Raw genomic sequence first — 22,238 nt, forward strand, 5'->3', positions numbered from 1 at the left:
TGGGGCTCGAACTTGTGACAGGCGAGATTTATTACCGGAGACATATATTACAACAATTAACACCCATTTTCGGTAGTTTTCCTTTCCGATATTGCTATTATATGCATTATCCTATATAGGAAAAATCACCAATATATTCAGGAACGGTGGCACAAACCGAGGGACAGTGCATTGCATGAACGGTGGATCTCGGTAACAGCGGCTTGGCCTGGGATTCTTTTCCTGTCTGGTGTCGTCCGAGGCTGTATTTATGACACCCCTACTTCCCCCACCCCTACCCCAGTTCCGACAGGTTGGTAGTAATCTGATAAAATGCATGAGAAATGGTTCGTGCGCACATATATGGGACGCCCGAATTGGTTGGAAAAATCATCGGACATAGCGCATGACTGGTAATCAGAAGATCTCTGTTCATGAGAACATCAAGGTTTTATGTTTTGGTGTTCTATCTCCGGCGAAAGGGCATCACGCCAATTCAGCGACGCTTCAAGTTTCGGATGGAGCGAATGCGCGAAGGATCTACGACGCAGAGTTATCATCGTATAAGATTACTTCGCTTGTATACGATCTCAAATCCGAAGGCAAGGAAAAAAAAATCAGGGTAATTCAAGATATCATCGCATTTCCGACCTTTGTGGTTTCGAACCATCAAAGCCATTTACATATGTAGAGCGGCATAACCGTCATGAGTTCCGATATCGGTTAATCAAACAAGCTTTACCGGGCATATGCATATGCAAGCAATCTTTATGCTATATCTCAGCCATCTTAATCCCCGATTCAGATTGTCGCAATTCTGTAACATTGGCCTTGAGTGTTTCGCAAGCTGCGCGTGCGCTTAACTAGACAACGTTGGTGCATTGCGTTATTGATAGCAACGGCCCGAGAGAAGCTACTAATCAGGATTATTAGACTTTTAAAGCGAAGATTTTGAGTGATATCTCGGCTTTTCTTGACGAGATTTTGATAAGAAATTTGTCCCGCATGGGCCGTTATGACTCTATCTGAGTAAGGAAGGCAACGTTCTTTGTAGAACCCTTATCTTGATACTAGTTATTTTACGTAATTGTATATTCCTATCCAATTCAAACTGTAATCAGCTTTAACTACGAGCTGATACCTCAAAATCTCAATTTGAATTCTTACTGCAGTCCTGTTGTTATTTAGGATTCTGAGCTGAAAAAATAGGTAGTTTATATGTTACTTAACTTGAAGGAGCAGGTCCATGCGTCTGTGATCAGCCTTCAATGGAAACTTTGCAGAACTGTAGGATATACAGCCGCAATTAATTCGGATACGGGAGTCTGTCCGTTCCCTGGGCACAGTATATATAAGCATACTCCTAGGCCCGATCTTTGATGAAGAGGTTCGCGAATTCGAACCCTGACAAGCAGCAATACGCCAGGACCTTGTCCAAATGCGCGACCAGAACCACAGAAAATATGGGTATGTTAACTAGTTATTAAAATTACTAATTACAATTGTAAGAAACATAGTTCAACTAGTTAACTTGTGGGTCTCGAGCTCGAACGACAAACTTGGCCGCTGGCCCTGGGTCTTAAGCACAGTTCTGTGTCGACTTAATAGGTTTCCAACTTTCAAGACCCAGTTTATTCAGGATTCAAAACGGCAATAAGTGCAAGTCTCCTATACCTATCTTTGAATTACTTGAGTGAGTGTTTGTATTCTTTATAGAAGCGGTTATGAGATTGGCTAATTTAAAGGGATTAGGTTTGCATGGACAAATGGATTGTCAACACATTTTTGCGTCTCTGCCTCCAAAATACCACATACAGCTCGATAGACGTCTGGATTAACTGGCCATGCCCATGGAGGCTGCGCGATCGCATCGAGGTTATCCGTCAATGCAACATTGGGTTTGCGAGATGACTTGAGTACCTCAATGAGATTGATTTCTTCTTTATCTTGTATAATCTACTATTCGACATGTTATTTTTTCCCCTCCCATTGGCTCTGCACTGAGTACTCGAGTGAGATGTCGAGACTTCTATCGAGATATATCGATATGACTTCACTCGATCGCCTGATCTCAACTTCAACTTGGTAGCTTAATACCATTGTGAGGGGTTAGACCTTGCATCTTATGGTAGTCCTAATGATTAAAACAGACTATTCTTGTTTTTGATTCTCCGTCGATATTGAGCGTACATAATAATTGCTAACCCACCAAATTATAGGTAATCTTTAGGCTTAAAATCTAGTGCAAATACCGACAGATCTTCAGAACTAACATCGCGAACGCTTAATATGATTGCGCAAATACCCAAGATTAGCTTATAAGGTGTATGCATTTTGTTCTTATATAGACCAGATACATTTGAAATAGGCTAATACCTGGGAACGAGACTAGTCTATACTTTAGCAATGTAGGTGTCATAACTACTCAGGTACTCGGGTTTTTGATAGTCTCAAATCCAGGTGGTCTTGACGCAGAGGGTCTTTGAATAGTTTTGAGCTATGCACGGGTTATATGTATTGAAGGTATGATAACGTTCTGCATAAATATATACCACGCAGTGACATAGGTGTATCTTGAAGCTGGGGGGCCCAATATGGCCTTTTCCTAGACCACACAAAGAGAGGTGAGTTCCATTTCTAATACTAGCTTTCCTATATGGTACTGAGATCAAAGCCTCCGGCAGTCTCTGCACAGGAGCCACGGGGATCCCCTAGGACCCTGATACCAGGGCATTGATAAGACGTATAACTACAGTAAAGAGCTGTAACCTATAACTGGCTTGGCTAGCTAGCGCTCTAGCTAAGTATCGGCAAATACTTTGGTCATCATGCACTTTTGGGGACTTTATAGATTCAACTATAAGACAATACTATTTTTAGAAAATATATATATCGTCTGTCTTAAACCAAAAACAAATATAAAGAACTTTAATTCAGCGAATTAATTAAATGCTCAATTAATATTGGGCATCTACAGGAAGCTTTAAACTAGAAATTTGTTGGTGTGAATGTTGTCCATAGGGCTAGTCAAATGATTAGCTGGCAATCATTGGAGGTTATGTAAAACCATTTTTTCGGTACATGAATTCCATGCAGAAGGGTTATAAATGCAATGCTTAGTTATTTGTTAGATACAACCAAAGCAATACTCTAGCTGTTTCTCGATATAAATCGCTTTCGCTTCAGTTAGGCATATATGTTTTTTTTAGAGTCCCCGACACTCTTTTGCTAGTGACGTTTGGTATATATTATAATATATTTCACTTGGGCTTCTTCCTCCAGCATCTTTTGTGGGCTGTTTAGAGTCGAATCAAACTTAATGATTGCTAATTTTGAATATAATATATTGAAGTTTAATGATATCAAGAAAATTATATTTTTAGTAGAGTTTTTGAACTTGCGCAGTCGCTGCTGACGCTGAGGATCTATCCACTGTATTCGGTAACCGAACACTCAGCCGACTAATTTACCGTTGTTTGTTTTGTGACTGTACCTGAGTTTGCAGCTGCAGGTTGGAGGACAAGCAAGCATTTAGATCCAGGGATTAAAAATTTCTCCCTTTCTCTTGCAGAACCTCGTGACCATGTTTAAATTTCTCAGTTGTCATACACAGGGCTAAGTATCTCGCAATGGGGATTTTTGTATGACGTGCATGTTTGGCACAGCGGTGGGGAAATGCACATATGTGGGGATTGGGATATAAAAAGACCTGGGCGCTTTTTCCAATAATGTTTGGCATATTATATTATCGACGCCGAGATTAAATATGTAGATTTCGAGTGAATATCGAAATGAAGGCGCATATGACAGGTCCGCCTTGTAATCACATTGGTTGTATAACAGAAGCACGAAAAGTCGATAGCCGGTGTAATTTGGTAACGGGAATTTGGGATCGGATTAGACTGTGGACTAACGGTAGACTAACTGGGAAGTTAGGCCTTTTCAGTGCTAGGGGGCCAAATCGACAAGCTCTAAAAGGCTCGCCTGTGCATTTTGAACAACGTTTCATGCATAAGGTTATTGGTTAATCTGCAAGGTTTGTCCGCACGGATTTCTTGCATCTTGAGGCGCCCAGTTTGCATTGGACACCTGAGCTCGTGATGTGGCATTATTATTTGAAAGCGATATCGAAATGAAACCCGGAGATTTGGGAGTAACCTGTATCGCCATGAAATGCATCGATCCTTCAGATCATTTCTCGAACTACGGAAGTCATTTGATCAAATTGTATTTTTGGCCTCTCCGAGGCCAATTGATCTTGTGGAAGGGTACTCCGTATAAGGTATGCTGGGACAACAAGACATAACTTCAGCCCAGCCGAATGTCGTGGGGGAACCGAACTGGTTACCCCGGCCGTTACATAGGAGCTCACCGGCTGCGAAATGGCAAAAATCTTTTCAGGGACTTGCTCACGAGAGCTTGCTTGTGCAACCGACATTTCCAACAGGGCTGTAGACCTCGAGCTGGTGTCGGCAGGCTGTGTGGCAGCGGTCGTCCTTTGGAAGTGCATGTAACAGCCGCCTAGAAGGTTCGAAATTGAAGGCTAGCCAGCTAACGATGGCTGGGCAGGTTTGCCTGTCTTCTCCGCAATAAAAGTTACGTACAGCTGGGAAGTACGGCCAGACATGGACCAGGTGAGAACCATGTCCAATGTGCTATGGCATGTAGGTAGGACTGTTCCGTCCTCGGGGGCCAATTGGCGTTCGCGGATGTTCTGCAGAGGGGTTTGAACGAGGTGCACCCCACTCCAGCCCGGGTTCCGAATGATTGAGAATCGAGTGTCGACGGTTAAACCGCTCCATCGTCGTTACCTCTCCCTGCCTGATTGTCCCTCGAAGGAAGGTGTGAGAACAAGTGGGCCTGATTTTCTATTCGCCGTTTCGGTGCGCATTGTATCTTTTTCTATCCTTTTTTTTTTTTTTTTTTTTTTTTGTTCGGCTGGCCCAATCGCAGTCCTGTGAACCAGAATATGTTCCCTTTGAACAAACCGAATTCGATGCCGAAAATTTAGTTTAGTTTAGTTTTTGAATTTTTCGGGAAATTCTAAATTCTAAATAGTTTTCCTGTCGAGAAAGAAAAGAAAATAAAGAAAATAAAGAAATCGGAAAGATCGAAGCCAAAAAATTCCAGCTCAGGTTTTTTAGCTCGAACGTCGACTGGACTGGACTCAACTCAACTCGACTTGCTAACCTTCTCCGCCACCCAACCCGGCTGTCTGCCTTCAACTCTTCTTCTTCTTCTTCATCTTCCCAACATCCACCTTTCTTCACTGAATGCTCAACGTCCCATCACACGACCAAACAAACCCGGACTTCCGAGGTTTCTGTCCTCCGCCTTCCATCCTCAAATTGACATTTTCTCTGGCTTGTTAGTACTACATTGTACTCGTTGCAGATAGGCTCTTCGCCCTGCATCATCCATCCGGTTGCTGAATACCAACCAATCAAACGCCGTTTCAAAGTGACCTTGTCCGAGCGCCACGTCCCGTGGTACCGCCGTTAACTTGCTTGCTGTACGGTGCAGTGCAGTCTCCATCGACCGTTTAGCTGCTGCACCTTGTCAAGGAGCCCTTCTCTCGGTCCTTTTACTTTCCTTGTACACGTAGGGGGCATTCTTTCCTACTTGCTCCGATGACACGTCGATTGGATAGCCCGATTTTGCTGTGAGGGACCATATCTGGACCAACGGACGGACGAAAGAGAGTCGACAGTAGTCTTGATTGGGTTTTGGGAATCGAATCCGTCAACATCACTGGTTTTCCCTCGGAAGCTTGAGACGCAGAACCAAGGGAAACCCTCCTAGATTTTCCCAATCAAGCTTTTGGTTTTTGATATTGCTTTGATTACTATATTCTGCTTGTTTTTCCTATTTTATTTTTGTTACGTCGTCGTTTTATTGTCCATTCAGCTGCGTCTGCGTCTGCGCCGCCAGCCTAGAATGACAGCTTCGAGAACCGACCTGCAATCCACGTCAATCGCTACTTCTTCGCTCCAACATCGCAGCAGCAGCAACAACAGCAACAGCATCAATCACACCGAAGGCTGTGACAGCAACGTCATCGACACATCTGCTGTTCAATTCCAGACGCCGATACGAATTGGTCACCTGCTCATCTCTTTTTTTTGTCGTAATTCGTTCCAGCTTCGGTTCTGACCACATCGGCTCGCAATTCGAAACATTCAATATCCACAACTGCTAGATATATTTTCTGAGGGCCGACAACGGCCAATGTGATACGATGATGCATCCTCCGGTCTCACCTGGCAGTAGTAACGTGTTAGTAAACGGTGGGAAGGCTGCTGCTGCTCCTGCTGGGCCAGAGCGTGCGTCAATTGATGCCATCCCACATCAATCCAAAAACTCCAGTAGGCCTGCCGAGACTGTGGGGAATTGTATCGATGACAAAAGCCACGGTGCTGGCAAGATGCAGAACAAAGACACTGGGGTGCAGAAGCCGGAGACTCCCAATGGACGGCAACCCCCACGGGCTACCCCGACACATATATCAGATATAAGATTACCGTCAAATAAAGCTAATGGTGGAACCTCGACAGGTGGCTTTGTTCCACTCCAACTTACATCTCCCACAGAAGCGACTGACTACGAAGGAAGATTGGTATTAAACGAAATAGACATGGCTGCCAAATCGCCAACAGAGCCGCCAGCACCGGTAATAATTAAAGGGGATCATAAGAAGGCTGACCCAAAAAATGGTAAGTAAAGATAAAAACTTATTGAGCGACACCCTTTTACACACTCTCTACTAACTATTTCCAAATCCGAAAATAGGCACAAAAGTTAAGACACCCCCAACTACGCCACCAAAGAATGAGAAACAACAAACGCAGATACCAACAAATATGCCTTCGACAATATCACCTGCTCCAGCTGCGCCAAATGGCACGTCTTCGGGACCTCCTGATCCCAATAGCGGTGCACCATATATCGAAGATAGCGACTCAGAGGACGAGGAGCTTCAGGAATTGTTAACGCAGAAACGGGACCAAATTAGACGGGACATCGCCCATTATCAAAGATCTAAGGAAATGGAACTCCTGGTATACGAGAAGCGTCTGCGGGACGACCACATGAGACGGAAACGGAGGAAACACGCACAAGTCAATGGCAACTCCGTAGCTACCGGGTCTCCCCGCACCTACTATAGCCTTAGCACCAAGAGCAATATCGGCACTTTACCCGGCTATCTGCCTCTTACACCTACTCTAGGTGGCACTACCCCAGCACGACCATCCGGGTTACGGAATATGGTGGAGAACAGAACAGATGAAGTTTCCAAGAAGCCTGAAGGTACTGAAAAGGTATCCAGAGATGTGGTGGTGCCAGCCGATCGGCTAGACAAGCTAGAAGCTAGCGCGGAGACGATACCTGAGATAGTTATGAAGTCGCCTCCTAACACAAAGGCTACTAGTAAGCCGCACAAGGGCTCCCCCGCTATATCCCCCGCTATATCCCCTTCCCCAAATCACCATTCCATACCACCTCAAGCACCCACGGGCGCAAAGCTATCGGCCTCCGCTCTCAAAGCCCTTGAAGCAAATGAGAAGGCCCCATCAACACTCCCTAGTAGTCTGAAAAGTACATCAAGTTGGACTAGTGGGAGTGGCAAGGATAGCAGAAGGAGTAGCGTCAATGATAATAAACCAAAGAAGAACAAGCACGTTGTTTTTCAGTTGGAAATTGAGGGTGACTTTTTCCGGTTTCACCCGGATGGGGAGGAAATACCAATGGATCCCGAAGAGAGGGAACGCCTGAGAACTGAAGCTCTTAGTGCTGACTTGGATGACTATGACTCTGACTCTGAATCAGATTATCTCGAATTCAAGGTTCCCTCAAGCAAAGCGACACAAAAACCACAAGAGCAAGATACTGGGTATAATTCGGTTGAGGTCCTCAAAGAAGCCCTAAATGCTGTTGGAAAGCCCAACAAAGGACCAGAGGATCCCGATTGGATATCAACAAAACCTGTTGTGGAACCTAAAGTCCACAGGAGCGCGAAATCGACGGTATCTGATGACAGCATAGACGATGACGTATTCGATCTTGACGAGGAGCTTCCTTATGACCCGCCAACGGCTACAGCGGAGTTTGCAAGTGGCTCGTTGGAGGATTCGGTCATGAGCCTTGGTCTCCCCCTGGCCCCACCGCCTCCACCGCCCCCAAGTGGTTCTGGGCTTGCCCTGCCTCCTTCTTTTGGGCCCGGTAGAGCAGGTGGCACGTTCGCTGATACTTTGGCTTATATTCAAGCCTATCAACAAGCGGGCATATCAAGAGGATCGTCGGTATCCGGTTCCTACCTATCTTCATCATTTCCGAGAAATAGCTTTGGAAGTAGTTCTTGGCGAGAATCGAATGCACCCGCACCGCCTCGTCCCTCTTCCTCTCATGGGTCGTCATCTGGCCCATCTGCACCAGTTTCTATAGGACGACGAGCATCCGGCGGAGTAGACCTGGTTACCGCGCCTACATTGGAGATGCTCTCATCTTCTATTTCGGGTAGTGTTGGACAAACTAGCACAACCCTTAGTGGTAGCCTTCCTATCGGTTCTGGTTTCAGGCGTAGAAGCGTTACGAAGTACGACATACCAGACGAAGATGTTAAGGACAGCTCCGCCTCGTCGTCAGTTACTTCGAAGAGCGATATTCTCGCTGAAGTTGATGCCAAACCGAAGCCAGTCATCCCTTCCCAAATATCAATGCCGGCCCCTACTCGGAAATCCATGTCCGGTAGGACTCTTTCTGAAGAGGCACGCAAGGCATCTCCGTACGGCACAAGCGCTCCGATAACCATTCCACCCCGAAGCGCATCGGTACCACCAATAGTGACAGAGACGGTAGTGGCTCCGGAGCAAGCGAAGGACGATGTTCCCAAAGAGGTAGTAAGCGGCAGACCTAGTCCTCAATCATCTAACACGACCGAGAAATCTAACCAAGCCCCCACGGCGAAAGCCCGAACTGAAGCTCAAAAGAAACCTGTCCTTCCGCCAACTTCTGTTGAAAAAGTTTTGGAGGCAACCACGGAAGCTTTAAGCAAAAGCACTCTACCATCATCAGGTGGCGGGAAGCCAAAACGGGAACATAAGAGTGGCAGTCGAAGTGGATCATCTACTCCGAAGATTGGGAGCTATAGCAAGAAATCACCGAGTTCGAGATCTAAGAAAGCAGAAGTTAAACCAGAACCCTGGCACGGAACCATTGTCCAATCTTTCCCGACAGATATCGGCAACAAAAGTCTCACTCATGATGCTGCACAAGCGGTATCCTCGCCCGGATGGAACAGCTACAGCTCTGCTTCTTTACTGTCTTCTTCTCTCCCGAAATACGCTTCTGGTGCCAGTACGTCCACTTTTACTACAAATCCAATCACTGCGCTCCCAGGCATCAAGAGCTATTCTCCGACTTCTCCTGCGCTCGCATCAAGCTCGCCCCGAAAAGGTCCAATTACTTTGGCTCCCGGCCCTAGATATTCTTCCGCTGTCGCCGAGGAAGCAGCCGCAACAGTCGAAGCCAATGGTCTATCAAGCGCAAGCGTTGTTGGACGCCCTGACCTTCGGATGGATGTAAAAGCCGCCAACAGGAACAGCCTGGTATTCACAGAAACTGGACCGGAGAGCCTTAAGGAGATCCTTCTAAGCAAAGAACCTGGTTCTTTAAGCCTGAGTGCACGACTAGCACTAGAAGAAGCGGGCCAATCTACCGGTCCACTTGCCAAAAAGTAACCCATTGGGCAAACACTCAGCACGCCTCCTTTGGGTACGCCACCAAATGATTGGGGGAACTGTCGATGATCATATCAAAGGTAGGTGGTTGTTGAGAATTTGATCACTCATTTTCTTTCTCTTTCCTTGGTTTTTGTGTTCAAAATATCTAGCATCGCTTGGTTAGGTTTTTTTTTTCCCGTTCGGATCTTTCCCTGGCCGATTTGTAGACTTTTAGTTTCGGTTCTGTCTTATTTATTTAGTGATTTGGTTGGCATTGGGTAGACGTTAAGTCTGTTCCTACTTTGGAATGCGAATCCCCCTATACAATTTCGGTTTAAACGTCCCTTTCTGTATAATCTATTCTCTTTTTGGAGGGTAATGGCGTTTCATGGCCTATTCACTTTCTCTCCTTTCCTTTCGTTTTATTTCCTAAATTACATGTGAAAAAGGCTTATATGTGAGAAAACGGGAAAATGTATTTTTTGGGTATTTGATTACCTACGCTATTAACTAGCCTCTTAAAAGCGAGGCGAGGTTACAGAAAAAGAAAAGCGGGAATGGAAAAGCTTTTTTATTATGGTTTTGAGGGAAGGGTTGATCTGTGTACGTTATAGTTACGAGTCAGGGATGATGAAGGATTTGGGCTATGGAAAATCGATAAGTTTTATCTTCAGCTGCAAGTGTAGACATCTATATCTAAGTACTTCGATGTGCTGACACACATGAATAATTTATCAACTATCTATGTCTCGTAGACTCCGTAAATCTAATATACACACAAAGACTATTTATCTCCACAGTACTTCTATAATGCTGTCATACTACTCGCGGGTAACCCTTTGGTCTCGTACGTTGTTTAAACAACAAGTTGCGTTGGTTGTGTTGGATTTTTTTGTAAAGCCTAGCTCGAGGTATTCATAGAACGCTATGTATGCGTTACCGTTTACCATCAAAGAAGCAATAGCGTTATAATTGATATTATATTATACTATAGTTGGTTTCTTTCGGTACCAAATATTGGTCATATGTGAGAGGACGTAATGCTAACTTTCCGAGCCATAGATCCTTTTCTTCTTTCTTTTTACCTAATTAGGGGGTATATTATTTCAGACCAACACCTAACTAATTGGCCTCCAAAAAATGTATGGCAACTTATTGGTTCATGGAACAATTGCTGCGCAAAGACAAGGAAGAATCAAGCTCATAATAAAACCGAGGATATCTAGAATATTTGGCTTGGTTCTTGATACATATGGTGTAATGAAGGAGCTATCAGGTGGATACTGGCCTTGGAGGCGCCTAGTTAGCTAAAGACATTTCACTTGATCTCACGCGAGACTATTACTACTCAACCAAATGTTTATAGACCATATGCATGTGTGTCTGAAGAAATGTAGGTATTTTGTCGTGTGGCTTAAAGTTAGGAAATATTTTGGCCTCGCGGTTCGACTAGTTGAGGCCTCGAACTAATAATATATTGTTCATATATACCTAGTTGGTTCTCCAGGTCTTAATGGTAACCGGTCTGGTGTTATTGCCCAAGTCGAGGTTGCAGGGGCATTTCGTCACTGTACAGTTAATAATGCCATCCGCTTTTAGGTTTTGTTTCTTCGATTATCGTCGAGAACCCTGAAAGATTAGGCTCCGACTATTATCTCTCTGTTCTTTCTAGTGCTGCGAAGGCTAAGACTGTTGTGAACCTTGGCTTCAACCGTCTCGCTTCTCCTAACTACGTAAGCATTCCTTCTAACTTCTATGGTTTCAATAGTCGGTTTAGATATTTTATCCAATGTCTTATCATTGGAGGCATACACCATCCGCAAGAACAACCCAGCTTTAAGCTTTCACAGTCAGCGCCATGAATGCTATTGGGAGACATTTTAAACAGGCATAAGCCGGAGTTGGAAAGACTGCCATATCCCGACGCTTCGACCTCGCTACCGATTTTGATTCCTTTATCACCACTGGAATCCCATTGGGTGGTGTTTACATGGGAGTTAATTAATTAAAGGTATCAAATCTAAAATAGAAGCCAGAATCTACAGTGGACATTCTGGTCAGCCATACGACTCTTGCCTCCGTAAGGTATACGACAATTCTAGCAATACTAACTATCATGGTTTTGTTACTAGAGCCAAGGTTATGGCGGCGGCTGTAGCTAAATACGGACGAAGCATTGCTGGAATTCCGTTCCCTAGACCGTAAAAGTGCTATTTGTCACGCTATTGGACGAGTTTTGAGGGTATCAGTAGTATAATATAATCGAAAGGATAGTATATTGGCTGAAATACTAGCTTTCGAAATATAAATATCATTTTATGAAGGATTGAATATAAATACGAGCTGCTTAGAAGGAAAGCATGCGGACTTTATTTGTACTGAAGTACCTACTTAAGTACTTAACCTAGATATTAATAACTATAAACGGAAATTAAGACAAAACCTAATGATATAGAGCTACCTAATAAACTATGTAGACTTCTACACAAGCATTTAGGAATTCTAAGATAGGAATGTATCGATTTGTGATATATTGTACTATCTACAGAAGGAATTCGAACTCGAGTACTCCAATGAATGGATTTACGAATCATCAGCTAACTGAAAAAAAGACACAAAAACAACACCAATGTCGAATCACCATGCCCAGTAAAATGGCGCAACAAAATGCTCGAGCTTATAGTTAGTAGGGATAAATAGGATTGGGCTTTAAAACGTATAGAATCCTAAGGATCCTAGGATTTAACAGTTCACCCAACAGACCAATCTAAACACTAGTTTGATTAGTGGAGCTTGACCTGCTCCAAGATGGAGTTTTTCCGGTACCGATATGGCATATATTGCGTTTGTCTTGGCAGTCAAATCTCCCACAGACGCCTGCCGAATATGGCTGCTTCTCGTTTGAGATAAATCAAACGGACAAACAGGCCGACAACACGGTAGCATCGGAGTAGCGACGCACGTTAAGGTTGCAAGCATGGCCGGGGATTGGGCTTGCTGCAGCTGGGAGGCGGATACCAACTGATTTTTGATTCTTTGGGATTTGTTATGTAGATAATCCGATGGCGATATGGAACTGCGGACTTCGTTGGAGTTGTTCGCCAGTCGGGTAAATGTACGCTGGTAGACGCCATTTCTCGTATTTTATCACGTACTAGGCCGGTGTTGGTGGTTTTTTTTTGTTTTTTCAAGGCCACAGTAACTACTTCCCTACTTTTATCCACCCACGGATGACATAAACACACGTAGCCTCTCCTTTCCCTTTCCCTTCCTGCTTCGAGGCCTCTATCGTATTTTCGTTATCAAACTTACCGGTCCGTTCTTCGTGTCTTTATTTCACAATGGGTCTTTTTGGAGGGAAGGACGAGTCCTCTTCGGCATCTGCAATCAGCAGTGACACTGGTATGTTGTCATCCAACTATCTCTATTCCGTGCGAAACAGGCGACCCGAAGGACGTCATCCACAAGATTGTTCATTAAGCAGCTATGTGGTCGTCCGACTTTGCCGTAGCACACACGTTTGATCTCAATCGCTGATAAAATTTGCTTGTCATTTTTTTTTTTATACTAGACTTTGCCGACTTTGCAGCCAGTACCGTCGAATCAATTGTCAATGCCGCCACTTCGGTTGTCGCCAGTGCTGCCACTGGTGGTTCAGACGCCCCTCCCACTTCCCTGCCAGTTCGTCCGAGTATCTTCGGCGACGAACACCCCTGGTACGCCTTTTGGCTCCGCGTGAGCCCGAAGGACTTCATTACCGAATACTTCATCATTGGATTTCTCACTCTTATGGTCACATGGCACTTCATCGGTGTCTCTGTCAACCGCAAGATTGCCAAGAAATGGATATTGAAGAATGTCCCACTTTTACAGCGTGAATACGCTCGGGTGGGATTCCAGCGAACGCTCACCACGACCGAAGAAGCCAAGGAAGATGTCGCCGCCGGAAAGTTTGTAGGCAACGAGAAGGACATGATCCGTGAGGAGAGCAGCCAAGAGTTTGTGCATTACACCTCAGGAAGAATGAATGTTCTTAGCACGGTTTTCAATATCAAGCTCAAGGGTCGTGGAAATCCTTTCCTCTGGTGTTTTGAAGTTGTTACTTCATTCTTCATGGATAGCTTTGCCGCACCATCCGATACTGTTACGATCACGACTTATACCTCTGATGGTGCTGATGCATCTAAAACCGGTGGCCATAACTCTAGATATGATGGATTTGTTTGGGGTGTGGTCAATAAGAAGGCTATGGCGACTCATAGAAGCGCACGTTACGACTTGAGCTTGACCAAGACCGTGGATACCCCCAAGTTGCCGGCCTGGTTGACGGTTATGACCGAAAGCGCCGAGATTACGGATACTATGCTTACCAAGGATTTGATTGCGGCAATCGAAAAGATCGGAAACGGATTCCAATATTTGGCTATTACAGATCAACCAATTGATAAGCCAACCTCGTAAGTTAATACATCCTCTGTGATACTTAACACGAAGAAAATTCACGTCTAATCTAACTGTCATGACCGCGTTTTAGTACCTCCGAATTTGATAAAGCAAAGAAGAGAATCGTTCTTCACTTGAACATCGAATCAAATGATGATACCTCGGCACTCATGGAATACTTCCTTAGACTTCCCGATTTCCTTGTCGCAAACGCCCACTTCCGACCTGAGGTTGCTAAGAAAGTTCGTTCTACACGTGACGAGGAACGCCGTAAGCTCGAAAAGGCCGAGGATGATAAGAAGGCCGAGGAGCGACAGGCTGCTAAGGATGAGAAGAAGAAGGCAGATAGGGATGCAAAACTGAGAGGGCTGTCTGCTGATGAGCAGAAGAAGTTCTTAGACAAGGAGAAGGAAAAGGAGATGAAGAAGGCCGCCAAGAAACAAGTCAGGAGGGTTTAAACGGTGTATGACAATACGTTTGTGGTGATTTCAGGCGGAAGCACATTAATGAGGTGTCACCGGTTGCAAGGAAGTAGGCGTAAAGATTTCGATTATAATAATTATACTTTGCCTGATGAAATTGGCTACGTATTTTACAAAAAATGTATCCAACCCCCTTGATGTCCATCTCTTATTAGTTTAAAAGAAATATAATTAATGGCATAATCATATGATTGTTTACGGTCCTTTTCATACATAGTTGTGAACTTTTGGTCGGCGAACCAGAATTAATTAAGTATCGTTGAAGTAGTGCTAACGTCTCATGTTTGATCAACTTAACTTTGTAGCCGATCAACTAATACAATGTTGACATATCATGGTATAGAACAATTGAGGTGCAAGCGCTTAAGAAAGGCCCTACAAGGCTTTAGAGCAGGAGTAGGGGCACACACTAAATGGGTAACGATGTCAGGTCCTCACCGGAACGGAAATAAGGGTGGAAATATATGCTGTCTATTTATTACTTAGCCTATTTCATTTTTGAATGCGATTAAAGGAGGATGTTGAATGATATATTTATATTAATCTTCAGAGTATCTATCCATCACTTTATATCAGATAAGGTGGCGGATTCTCATGGATTATTACGCGCTTATATATGCGTCAGCCGACGTCGCTAGCCACGTTAGGGCGCTGCAAAATTACGGTATCATCAGGCTACAATAACTCCAATGCAACGGAGACCTAAGCATAATGCTGGGTCTATATCTACACACAAAATTATAATTAAAGTACCAATACCAATGGTACGTCGAACAAGGCCATCTTCTTCATCATAGGCGCTTACGTACTATAAGTGCATCTATATTTATATCACAACTCGCGTGTTGGTAGTGTGGTAATTTGCTCACGCATTGGCTATTGAGTTAAGGGCTGCAGCCGTGCCGCTTTTGAGCAGCTTTCTTTGAGAAATCCTGCCTGAAATCTGAATCAAATGTAGCCTGTAGTTTGGGGGGTCTGTCTATTTTATTCCAATAAAAAGTACGTAATATGGAATCTGATAGAATTATGGCCCGTGGCTTTGGGGTTTTTAGTAGACCTTTTACTTGTTTGAATATTGATAGGCAAGAGGTGGACTGGCTTTATATCTCAGAACAGTCTCCATTATATTAACTACCTAAAAAAAATATTATTCTTCCTCATAGAGCCGGCGCAAGTAGACGACTAAGGAATTGGGTAAACAGACCTAAGCATAAAGCATGGCATCAAACGAAAGCAGCATTAATATGGGTTTCAAAGAGTCAGATTTCCCACTCATCTATTTTATTTTGATCTTTCTGGCCTGGAAAGCTTTGCTACAATTGAGAGGCTAACGTGAGTACTGTACATACCTACAGGACACCTTTTTACCTCTATTCCAAGCCAGACGTTACAATAGTGGCCGGAGATAACGAGATCGAGGTACATGAGTTTGTACTCGCATCACAGTCAGAGTTCTTTAAAGCTGCACTCCATTGCGGTTTAAAGGAGTCCCGAGAAAGACGCATTGCGCTGCCTGAAATTCAACCAAACACCATTTTTGCAGTCTTGAACTGGCTGTATAGAGCGCCTTTAGTCCCATACTTTCAGGATAAAGACGCGTCCTCAGTTTTTTCGGAGGCTTCTACACGGATGTTACAGGATATCATGCAGGCCTTTGACTTTTTGCAGATAAAGGGTGCCGGGAAGGATTACTGTAAATTTGTTGAAGAGTACCTTCAAAAAGTCGGAACAGGCTGCTACCCCCGCCCCGAAAATTCCCATGCTCACCATATCGTCACCCAAATGAACGAAGTTTATAAGTCTGGAGGCTCAATCACCGCGGAAGCTATAGAGAGGCTCGTTTGTGGGATAGATGAGAGTCGGGCTTTTACTTACAGGACTTATAGTAACGTAGGTGCCTGCTTTTTTCAAGCGTTTCAGGGGATATCGGATCCCGATGGAAGGTGTTTTCGTGATCTTTTGTTACCATATGCCAGAAAATTTCAGGAACGCCCCCCTCCAAAATAATAATAATCAGGAATCAGCTTTTTCTTCAGCGCGGCCGAGTTCAAGAGTCAACCATGCGTGGAGTTTGGGAGTGTGGATGACTTATGCATGTAAGTAGTTCAAGCTAGAGTTTTGGTCGGCCTATCATCGTCCAGTCAAACGAAGTTTATAAGGGTAGAGGCTCGATTACCAAGGAGGCTTTGGCAAAGCTTGTCTCTGGGATAGCCGCCGACAAATCATCATGCCCCGTTGCAAACGACTTCATTGAGGCGCTTCAGCTGCTACCAGACCCTGAAGGGAGGTTCCTCCGAGACTTTTCATTAGAACTTATCAAGAGAATTGAAATTTAGCTGCGCCAGTAATGTTGGATTTATAAATTGAGAGCTATGCATGGTTGCTTAAATTATTAAAATTCGTGGAAGTTTTCAAGGATGCAATGGCTCCAAGCTAGAACATGCGCATGCATTGCTTAGTACCAACCACGGGTTACAAGCTTGAGATAGGTCAATCTTTATCTCGTAAACCAGAATTGTCAATCTCCTTTCGTCTTGAGAAATGAAATCCCTCAAATCTTTTTTTGGGTCACCGAATCTTTTGCCCAAGCATTCCTAGTAACACCTATCTACGTATGGCTATTAGCTACCTAAGTTAGGAAATATGGACTTAGAAAGCATCTTAATTGGAAATGTAGGTACTGGTGTTTGATCATATCTTTTACTAGGTAATGTAGGTTTATTTTTGAGAGGTTTCGAGTTTAGGAAGTTAGTTTTAATCCCGTGATCCAAAAGTCAGCAATATTTTTGCTTCTCGATACATACCCGTGTTAACTTAATTTGTAAAAATGAAAGCCTTGAGGATATAAACGGAGCCGGTGATATATAATATATCGTTCAACAATACCCGATACCAGTGCATTCTTATCCCAGCATGCCTGATCACGATCATGAAGTGTTGGTAGTGTGGTAATTTGGCGATGCATCTGCGCCGCTTTCGTGCAGATCAGACGTGGCTGGGAAATGCTGCCTGCAATCTGGATTGTAGTTTTTTGTAAGGGGGCATGTTTTAGTTAATTAATTCGATGACAAGTACGTCATATGGAATCGGATGGAATTCCAGTTGGTGGGTTTATAAGTTTAGTGGGTTTGGCGGATTGGCCCTACTTTTATTCAGCAAATTTACACCAGTGCTCTACTTACCTTATGGTGGCTACAATATTAAGACTATTCATTATATACTTAAGTATATTGGGATATCGTATACCTAGCTTTGCTTATAACCCAATCGCAAGGCTGATTTATTCTAGCTCTAATTCTTCCCAGGTCATACTACCAGCTAAGCACCGGTACATTTGCAAATTTACAAGGCTTTATTTTCCGAACAAAACCCCATTTAATCTGTTGCCCCTAAGCCTCTCAACGATCTGAATACTATTTCCTTGTATACAGTCACAGTAAATTAAAGAAATGGAAGACTGGCGGGGGAGGCAAAACAAAATGAGAGCGGCGGCTAGGGAAATAAAGACAGTTACAAGTATTATGGCTTTCAAAGAGTAAGAATTCGAATTCCTCGTCCAAAAATCTTATTCATTTGGTATCGTGGGCTGAGGCGTGTTAATTCTTGTACTTTCTATTGCTTGTGAAGTTAGAATTGACATTGGTTATGTTTCTTGAATGCCAATTTACCTCTATTCCAAGCCAGATGTCATACTGGCTATTGGGGATAGCGAATTCGAAATCGAAGCGCATGAATATACGCTAGCATCTCAATCAGAGTTTTTCAAAGCAGCTCTCCGTTCTGGACTAAAAGAATCCCAAGAAAGGCGCATCACACTACCCGAAATTACCAAGGACAATATGATTACGGTCCTTAATTGGCTGTATAGGGTACCCGTAGAAACCTACTACGCTTATAATATGCATGGGAAGCAACCCTTTTCGAAAGAAACTGCACAGGCCCTGAAGGATATCATGCAAACATTTGATTTTCTACAGATAAAGGGTGCAGGGAGAGATTATTGTAAATTTATGGAGCAGAGCTTAAAAGAAATAAGAGTCGGAAGCACTGGAACCCAGCTTAATGCTGAAGACGCTGAGAGTATTGTTACCCAGTTGAACGAGTTATATAAGTCAGGAGCCTCGATAAGCCCCAGTGCCATGAATAACCTCGTCGATGAGATAACCAGGGGGTATAGTAATCTCGGTGACGATTCTATTCCACAGAACTTCATTGAGGTATTTGGCAAGTTATCAGACCCCGATGGGAAGTGCTTCCGAGATATTTCGGTAGCATACGCAAGGGAACTTCACACGCGATTAAAGCAACAGCGAACTATTAATTTTTCAGAGTATTAGATATTGGTTGTTCTGGAGGTGTTACTTTTTACGAGATAGGTATGCATGTATACTATATATAATGTATACAGAATAGCCACGAGGGCATGAAAAACAATATAGCTAGGTTACGTATACCAGGTGAGTAAGATGGAAAGATATTTGTGAGACCTCCCAGCATTTATAGATCATGCCTTAACTAGCTTGTGCTCCTCTACACTTGGGTTCCTTTCGAGTTCGTAGGTACTGATCATTTATATACAGATCTGCCCTCGTCTTGAACGAGAATATACGCAGGCAAGATAGGTAGATACTTTCAATTTTCTTGTTTCTATATTTCTGGTAAATTTGCGGAGATTTGTAATTTGGAGAAAAATCCTACATTTCAAAATAGCGGATTCAATTAAAGCTAAGCCTGTTATAATACCAATTAGTTAAGTTGAAGTGCTATCCGTGTTGAGAACTGTGTAGCATATCGGACCTGGGTCCCAATCAGTGAGGGTGGGGCGAGTTGACTCCGAATCGTTTGAATTTTTTTTTTAAAAAAAGAGAAAAGAGCTCTGCATTGCGCATTAATGTCATTATACCGACTCTCAAAACTCTAAACTTCGTACCCGTATGTCAATATCTAAAACCAGTTCTGTTCAAGCAATCCAGTACATGACACTACGAGCACCAATCTCAAATCGAGTACTTGGCCTTACTCACTGTATTTCCCAGCAGCAGAAGTTCGGGGCATTCAAATCCAGACTTTTCCTGAGTCACACTCTGCGCCAACACCCCTCCAACACACCCCGCCATCTATCGCACAAACTATCACACTTCACCCCACCAACACGTCCACTACGACGACCAAATTCTCTCACGATACCTACCACCATCATCACCTCAGACCCTCTATTACCAACTATTACCAGCACATCTCACAAATACTCCACAATGGCAGCCACAGTGGCCCCTTCAATAGGCTCGATCGAGGATGTTCAAGCAATGCTTAACGAACTGGGCATCACGGACCCTCTGCCGACCTATGAGGCGGCGAGCGTCACTACAAACCCAATCGACATCTTCCGGTCTTATATTGCCGAGGAAATGCATAAGATCACTGGTGTCAGCAGGGACATAGTGTATCCGGCTTTGGAATGGACACAGCAAATGGAGAAGGGCGATCTGATCATGGCGGTGCCTAGGTTGAGGATCAAGGGAGATCCCAAGGCTTTGGCAGCTGATTGGGTTTCTAAGGTTAGCTGGTGATAACCGGGGAAAACTTCAAGTACGAAAGATCAGATATAACTAACTAACTATATCGTTGATATACAGTTCCCAGAGAACCAGTACATCCTTGCTCCGGAGGCTGATAACCAATTCATCAAATTCTTCTTCAATCCTAAGACTCTCGCACGACTCACCATCCCAAGCATCCTCTCAAAGGCAACTAGGTATGGTGCCAATCACTCTGGTGCCGGAAAGAAAGCCCTCATCGAGTTCTCTTCCGTCAATATTGCCAAGCCTTTCCATGCTGGTCATCTCAGGTCTACAATCATTGGTGCTTTCTTGTCGAATCTGTACGAATTCTGCGATTGGGATGTCATCAAGATGAACTATCTCGGTGATTGGGGTAAACAGTTCGGTTTACTGGCTGTCGAGTTTGAGGAATCGGGTAGCGAGGAGAAACTGAATGATGATCCTATTCAACACTTATTCGAGCTTTATGTCACGGCGAATACTAAGGCAAAGGCTGAAGAAGAGAAGATCAAGGCTGGAGAAACCCTTGAAGGCGAGAGCATGAACGATAAGGCCAGGGCCTACTTCAAAAAGATGGAGGATGGCGAACCTAGCGCTCTTGCCCTATGGAAGAGGTTCAGGGACCTCTCCATCATAAAATGTGAAAAGGTCTATGCCAGGTTGAACATCAAATTCGACATCTACTCCGGAGAATCCCAGGTCGGCGCCGACACAATGGCTAAGGCCTCGCAGATCATGGAGGATAAGGGAATCTCTGAGAACTCTGAGGGTGCTAAGATCGTCGATTTCGTAAAGCATGGGTACAAGAAACTCGGAAAGGCTATTATCCAGAAGAAGGACGGTACTACGCTTTACTTGACTCGAGATATCGGTGCCGCTATGGAGCGATACGAAAACTACAAGTTTGACACAATGATTTACGTTGTTTCCAGTCAACAGGATTTGCATTTGCAACAATTATTCGCAATCTTGAAACTAATGGGCCAGGACTTCGTCTCCAAGTGCGTACATATCAACTTCGGACTTGTTGCCGGTATGAAGACCAGGTCTGGTGAGGTTGTTTTCTTGGACAGCATCCTCGATGAAGTCGGTGAGGCAATGCACGAAGTCATGAAGAAGAACGAGGAAAAATACAAACAAGTTGAAAATCCCGAGGAGGTTGCAGATACCATTGGCAAATCCGCTATCATGATTCAGGACATGACGGGCAAGAGGATCAATAATTACCCATTCGACATCAAGAGGATGACATCGTTCGAAGGTGATACCGGTCCTTACCTACAATACGCCCATGCTAGGTTGTGCTCTATCCTCAGGAAAGCCAACATCCCAATGCCACTTATCCATACCGCGGACTTGACACTTATTACTGAGCCCCAGGCAATTATGTTGCTCAGGACGTTGGCTCAGTTCCCCGATGTCATTACTAATACGTTGAAGACTAATGAGCCGACAACAATTGTCAACTATCTCTTCAAGATGACACAGATCTTGAGTTCGAGTTATGAGGTTGTTAAGGTCGTTGGTAGTGAGGAATCTGTTGCGAGGGCTAGGATGGCGTTGTTTGAAAGTGCTAGGACGGTATTGTCGAATGCTATGAAGCTGTTGGGATTGTCACCGGTTGAAAGGTTAGCTTCCTATTTCCTCTCCTATTTGTTAGATGTGATGAGAAGTGTGATGAGTACTAATTTGGTCCACTGTTAGGATGTAAACTGTTGAATACGAACTTGCGATCACGCGATAGTGTAGCAGTGATATCTGATAGGGCGAAGAAAATTCATGATGGCGTTTAATGGATTTTGTTGATTCTACTATTATTATTCTTATTATTCTTATTATTCCTACCTTTGATTTGTTTTTTTTTCTCTTGTTTTTTTTTGTTATTGTAATACATGCATGTATATCCCCCTAAAAGTGGCTGTCTTTTATGAAGTAGATGCATTACCGCCGTAGCTACTATAGACTTATGTGGAAATCAAGGTGGAACAAAGTTTAAAGCAGTTTCGGTTGGGGAACAAAATAAAGCAGAGATGTTTCTATGATTTGATTCTATA

The 22,238-nt window shown here is 43.9% G+C and overlaps 5 protein-coding genes across 5 annotated transcripts; all 5 read left to right on the forward strand.

The window, feature by feature from the left end:
• Window positions 1-6,217: 6,217 nt before the first annotated feature.
• Window positions 6,218-9,716, forward strand: AOL_s00004g317 (uncharacterized protein; the record flags this gene model as incomplete). Its single annotated transcript, XM_011118967.1, has 2 exons — window positions 6,218-6,692; window positions 6,769-9,716. The coding sequence occupies 2 exons, from the start codon at window positions 6,218-6,220 to the stop codon at window positions 9,714-9,716; spliced, it is 3,423 nt and encodes a 1,140-aa protein (XP_011117269.1).
• A 3,323-nt stretch (window positions 9,717-13,039) lies between these two features.
• On the forward strand, window positions 13,040-14,599 carry AOL_s00004g318 (uncharacterized protein; the record flags this gene model as incomplete). The annotated part of the gene is made up of 3 exons (XM_011118968.1): window positions 13,040-13,100; window positions 13,270-14,155; window positions 14,233-14,599. The coding sequence occupies 3 exons, from the start codon at window positions 13,040-13,042 to the stop codon at window positions 14,597-14,599; spliced, it is 1,314 nt and encodes a 437-aa protein (XP_011117270.1).
• A 1,241-nt stretch (window positions 14,600-15,840) lies between these two features.
• On the forward strand, window positions 15,841-16,630 carry AOL_s00004g319 (uncharacterized protein; the record flags this gene model as incomplete). Its single annotated transcript, XM_011118969.1, has 2 exons — window positions 15,841-15,881; window positions 15,979-16,630. 2 exons carry the CDS (start codon window positions 15,841-15,843, stop codon window positions 16,628-16,630), a joined length of 693 nt encoding a protein of 230 aa, XP_011117271.1.
• A 1,649-nt stretch (window positions 16,631-18,279) lies between these two features.
• AOL_s00004g320 (uncharacterized protein) lies at window positions 18,280-18,960 on the forward strand (the record flags this gene model as incomplete). Its single annotated transcript, XM_011118970.1, has 1 exon — window positions 18,280-18,960. The coding sequence occupies one exon, from the start codon at window positions 18,280-18,282 to the stop codon at window positions 18,958-18,960; it is 681 nt and encodes a 226-aa protein (XP_011117272.1).
• A 918-nt stretch (window positions 18,961-19,878) lies between these two features.
• On the forward strand, window positions 19,879-21,895 carry AOL_s00004g321 (uncharacterized protein; the record flags this gene model as incomplete). Its single annotated transcript, XM_011118971.1, has 3 exons — window positions 19,879-20,181; window positions 20,260-21,812; window positions 21,889-21,895. 3 exons carry the CDS (start codon window positions 19,879-19,881, stop codon window positions 21,893-21,895), a joined length of 1,863 nt encoding a protein of 620 aa, XP_011117273.1.
• Between the last annotated feature and the right edge of the window lie 343 nt (window positions 21,896-22,238).

The sequence above is a fragment of the Orbilia oligospora genome, assembly GCF_000225545.1.
Source record: "Orbilia oligospora ATCC 24927 unplaced genomic scaffold scaffold00004, whole genome shotgun sequence".
In the NCBI taxonomy this organism is placed as follows: Eukaryota; Fungi; Ascomycota; class Orbiliomycetes; order Orbiliales; family Orbiliaceae; genus Orbilia; species Orbilia oligospora.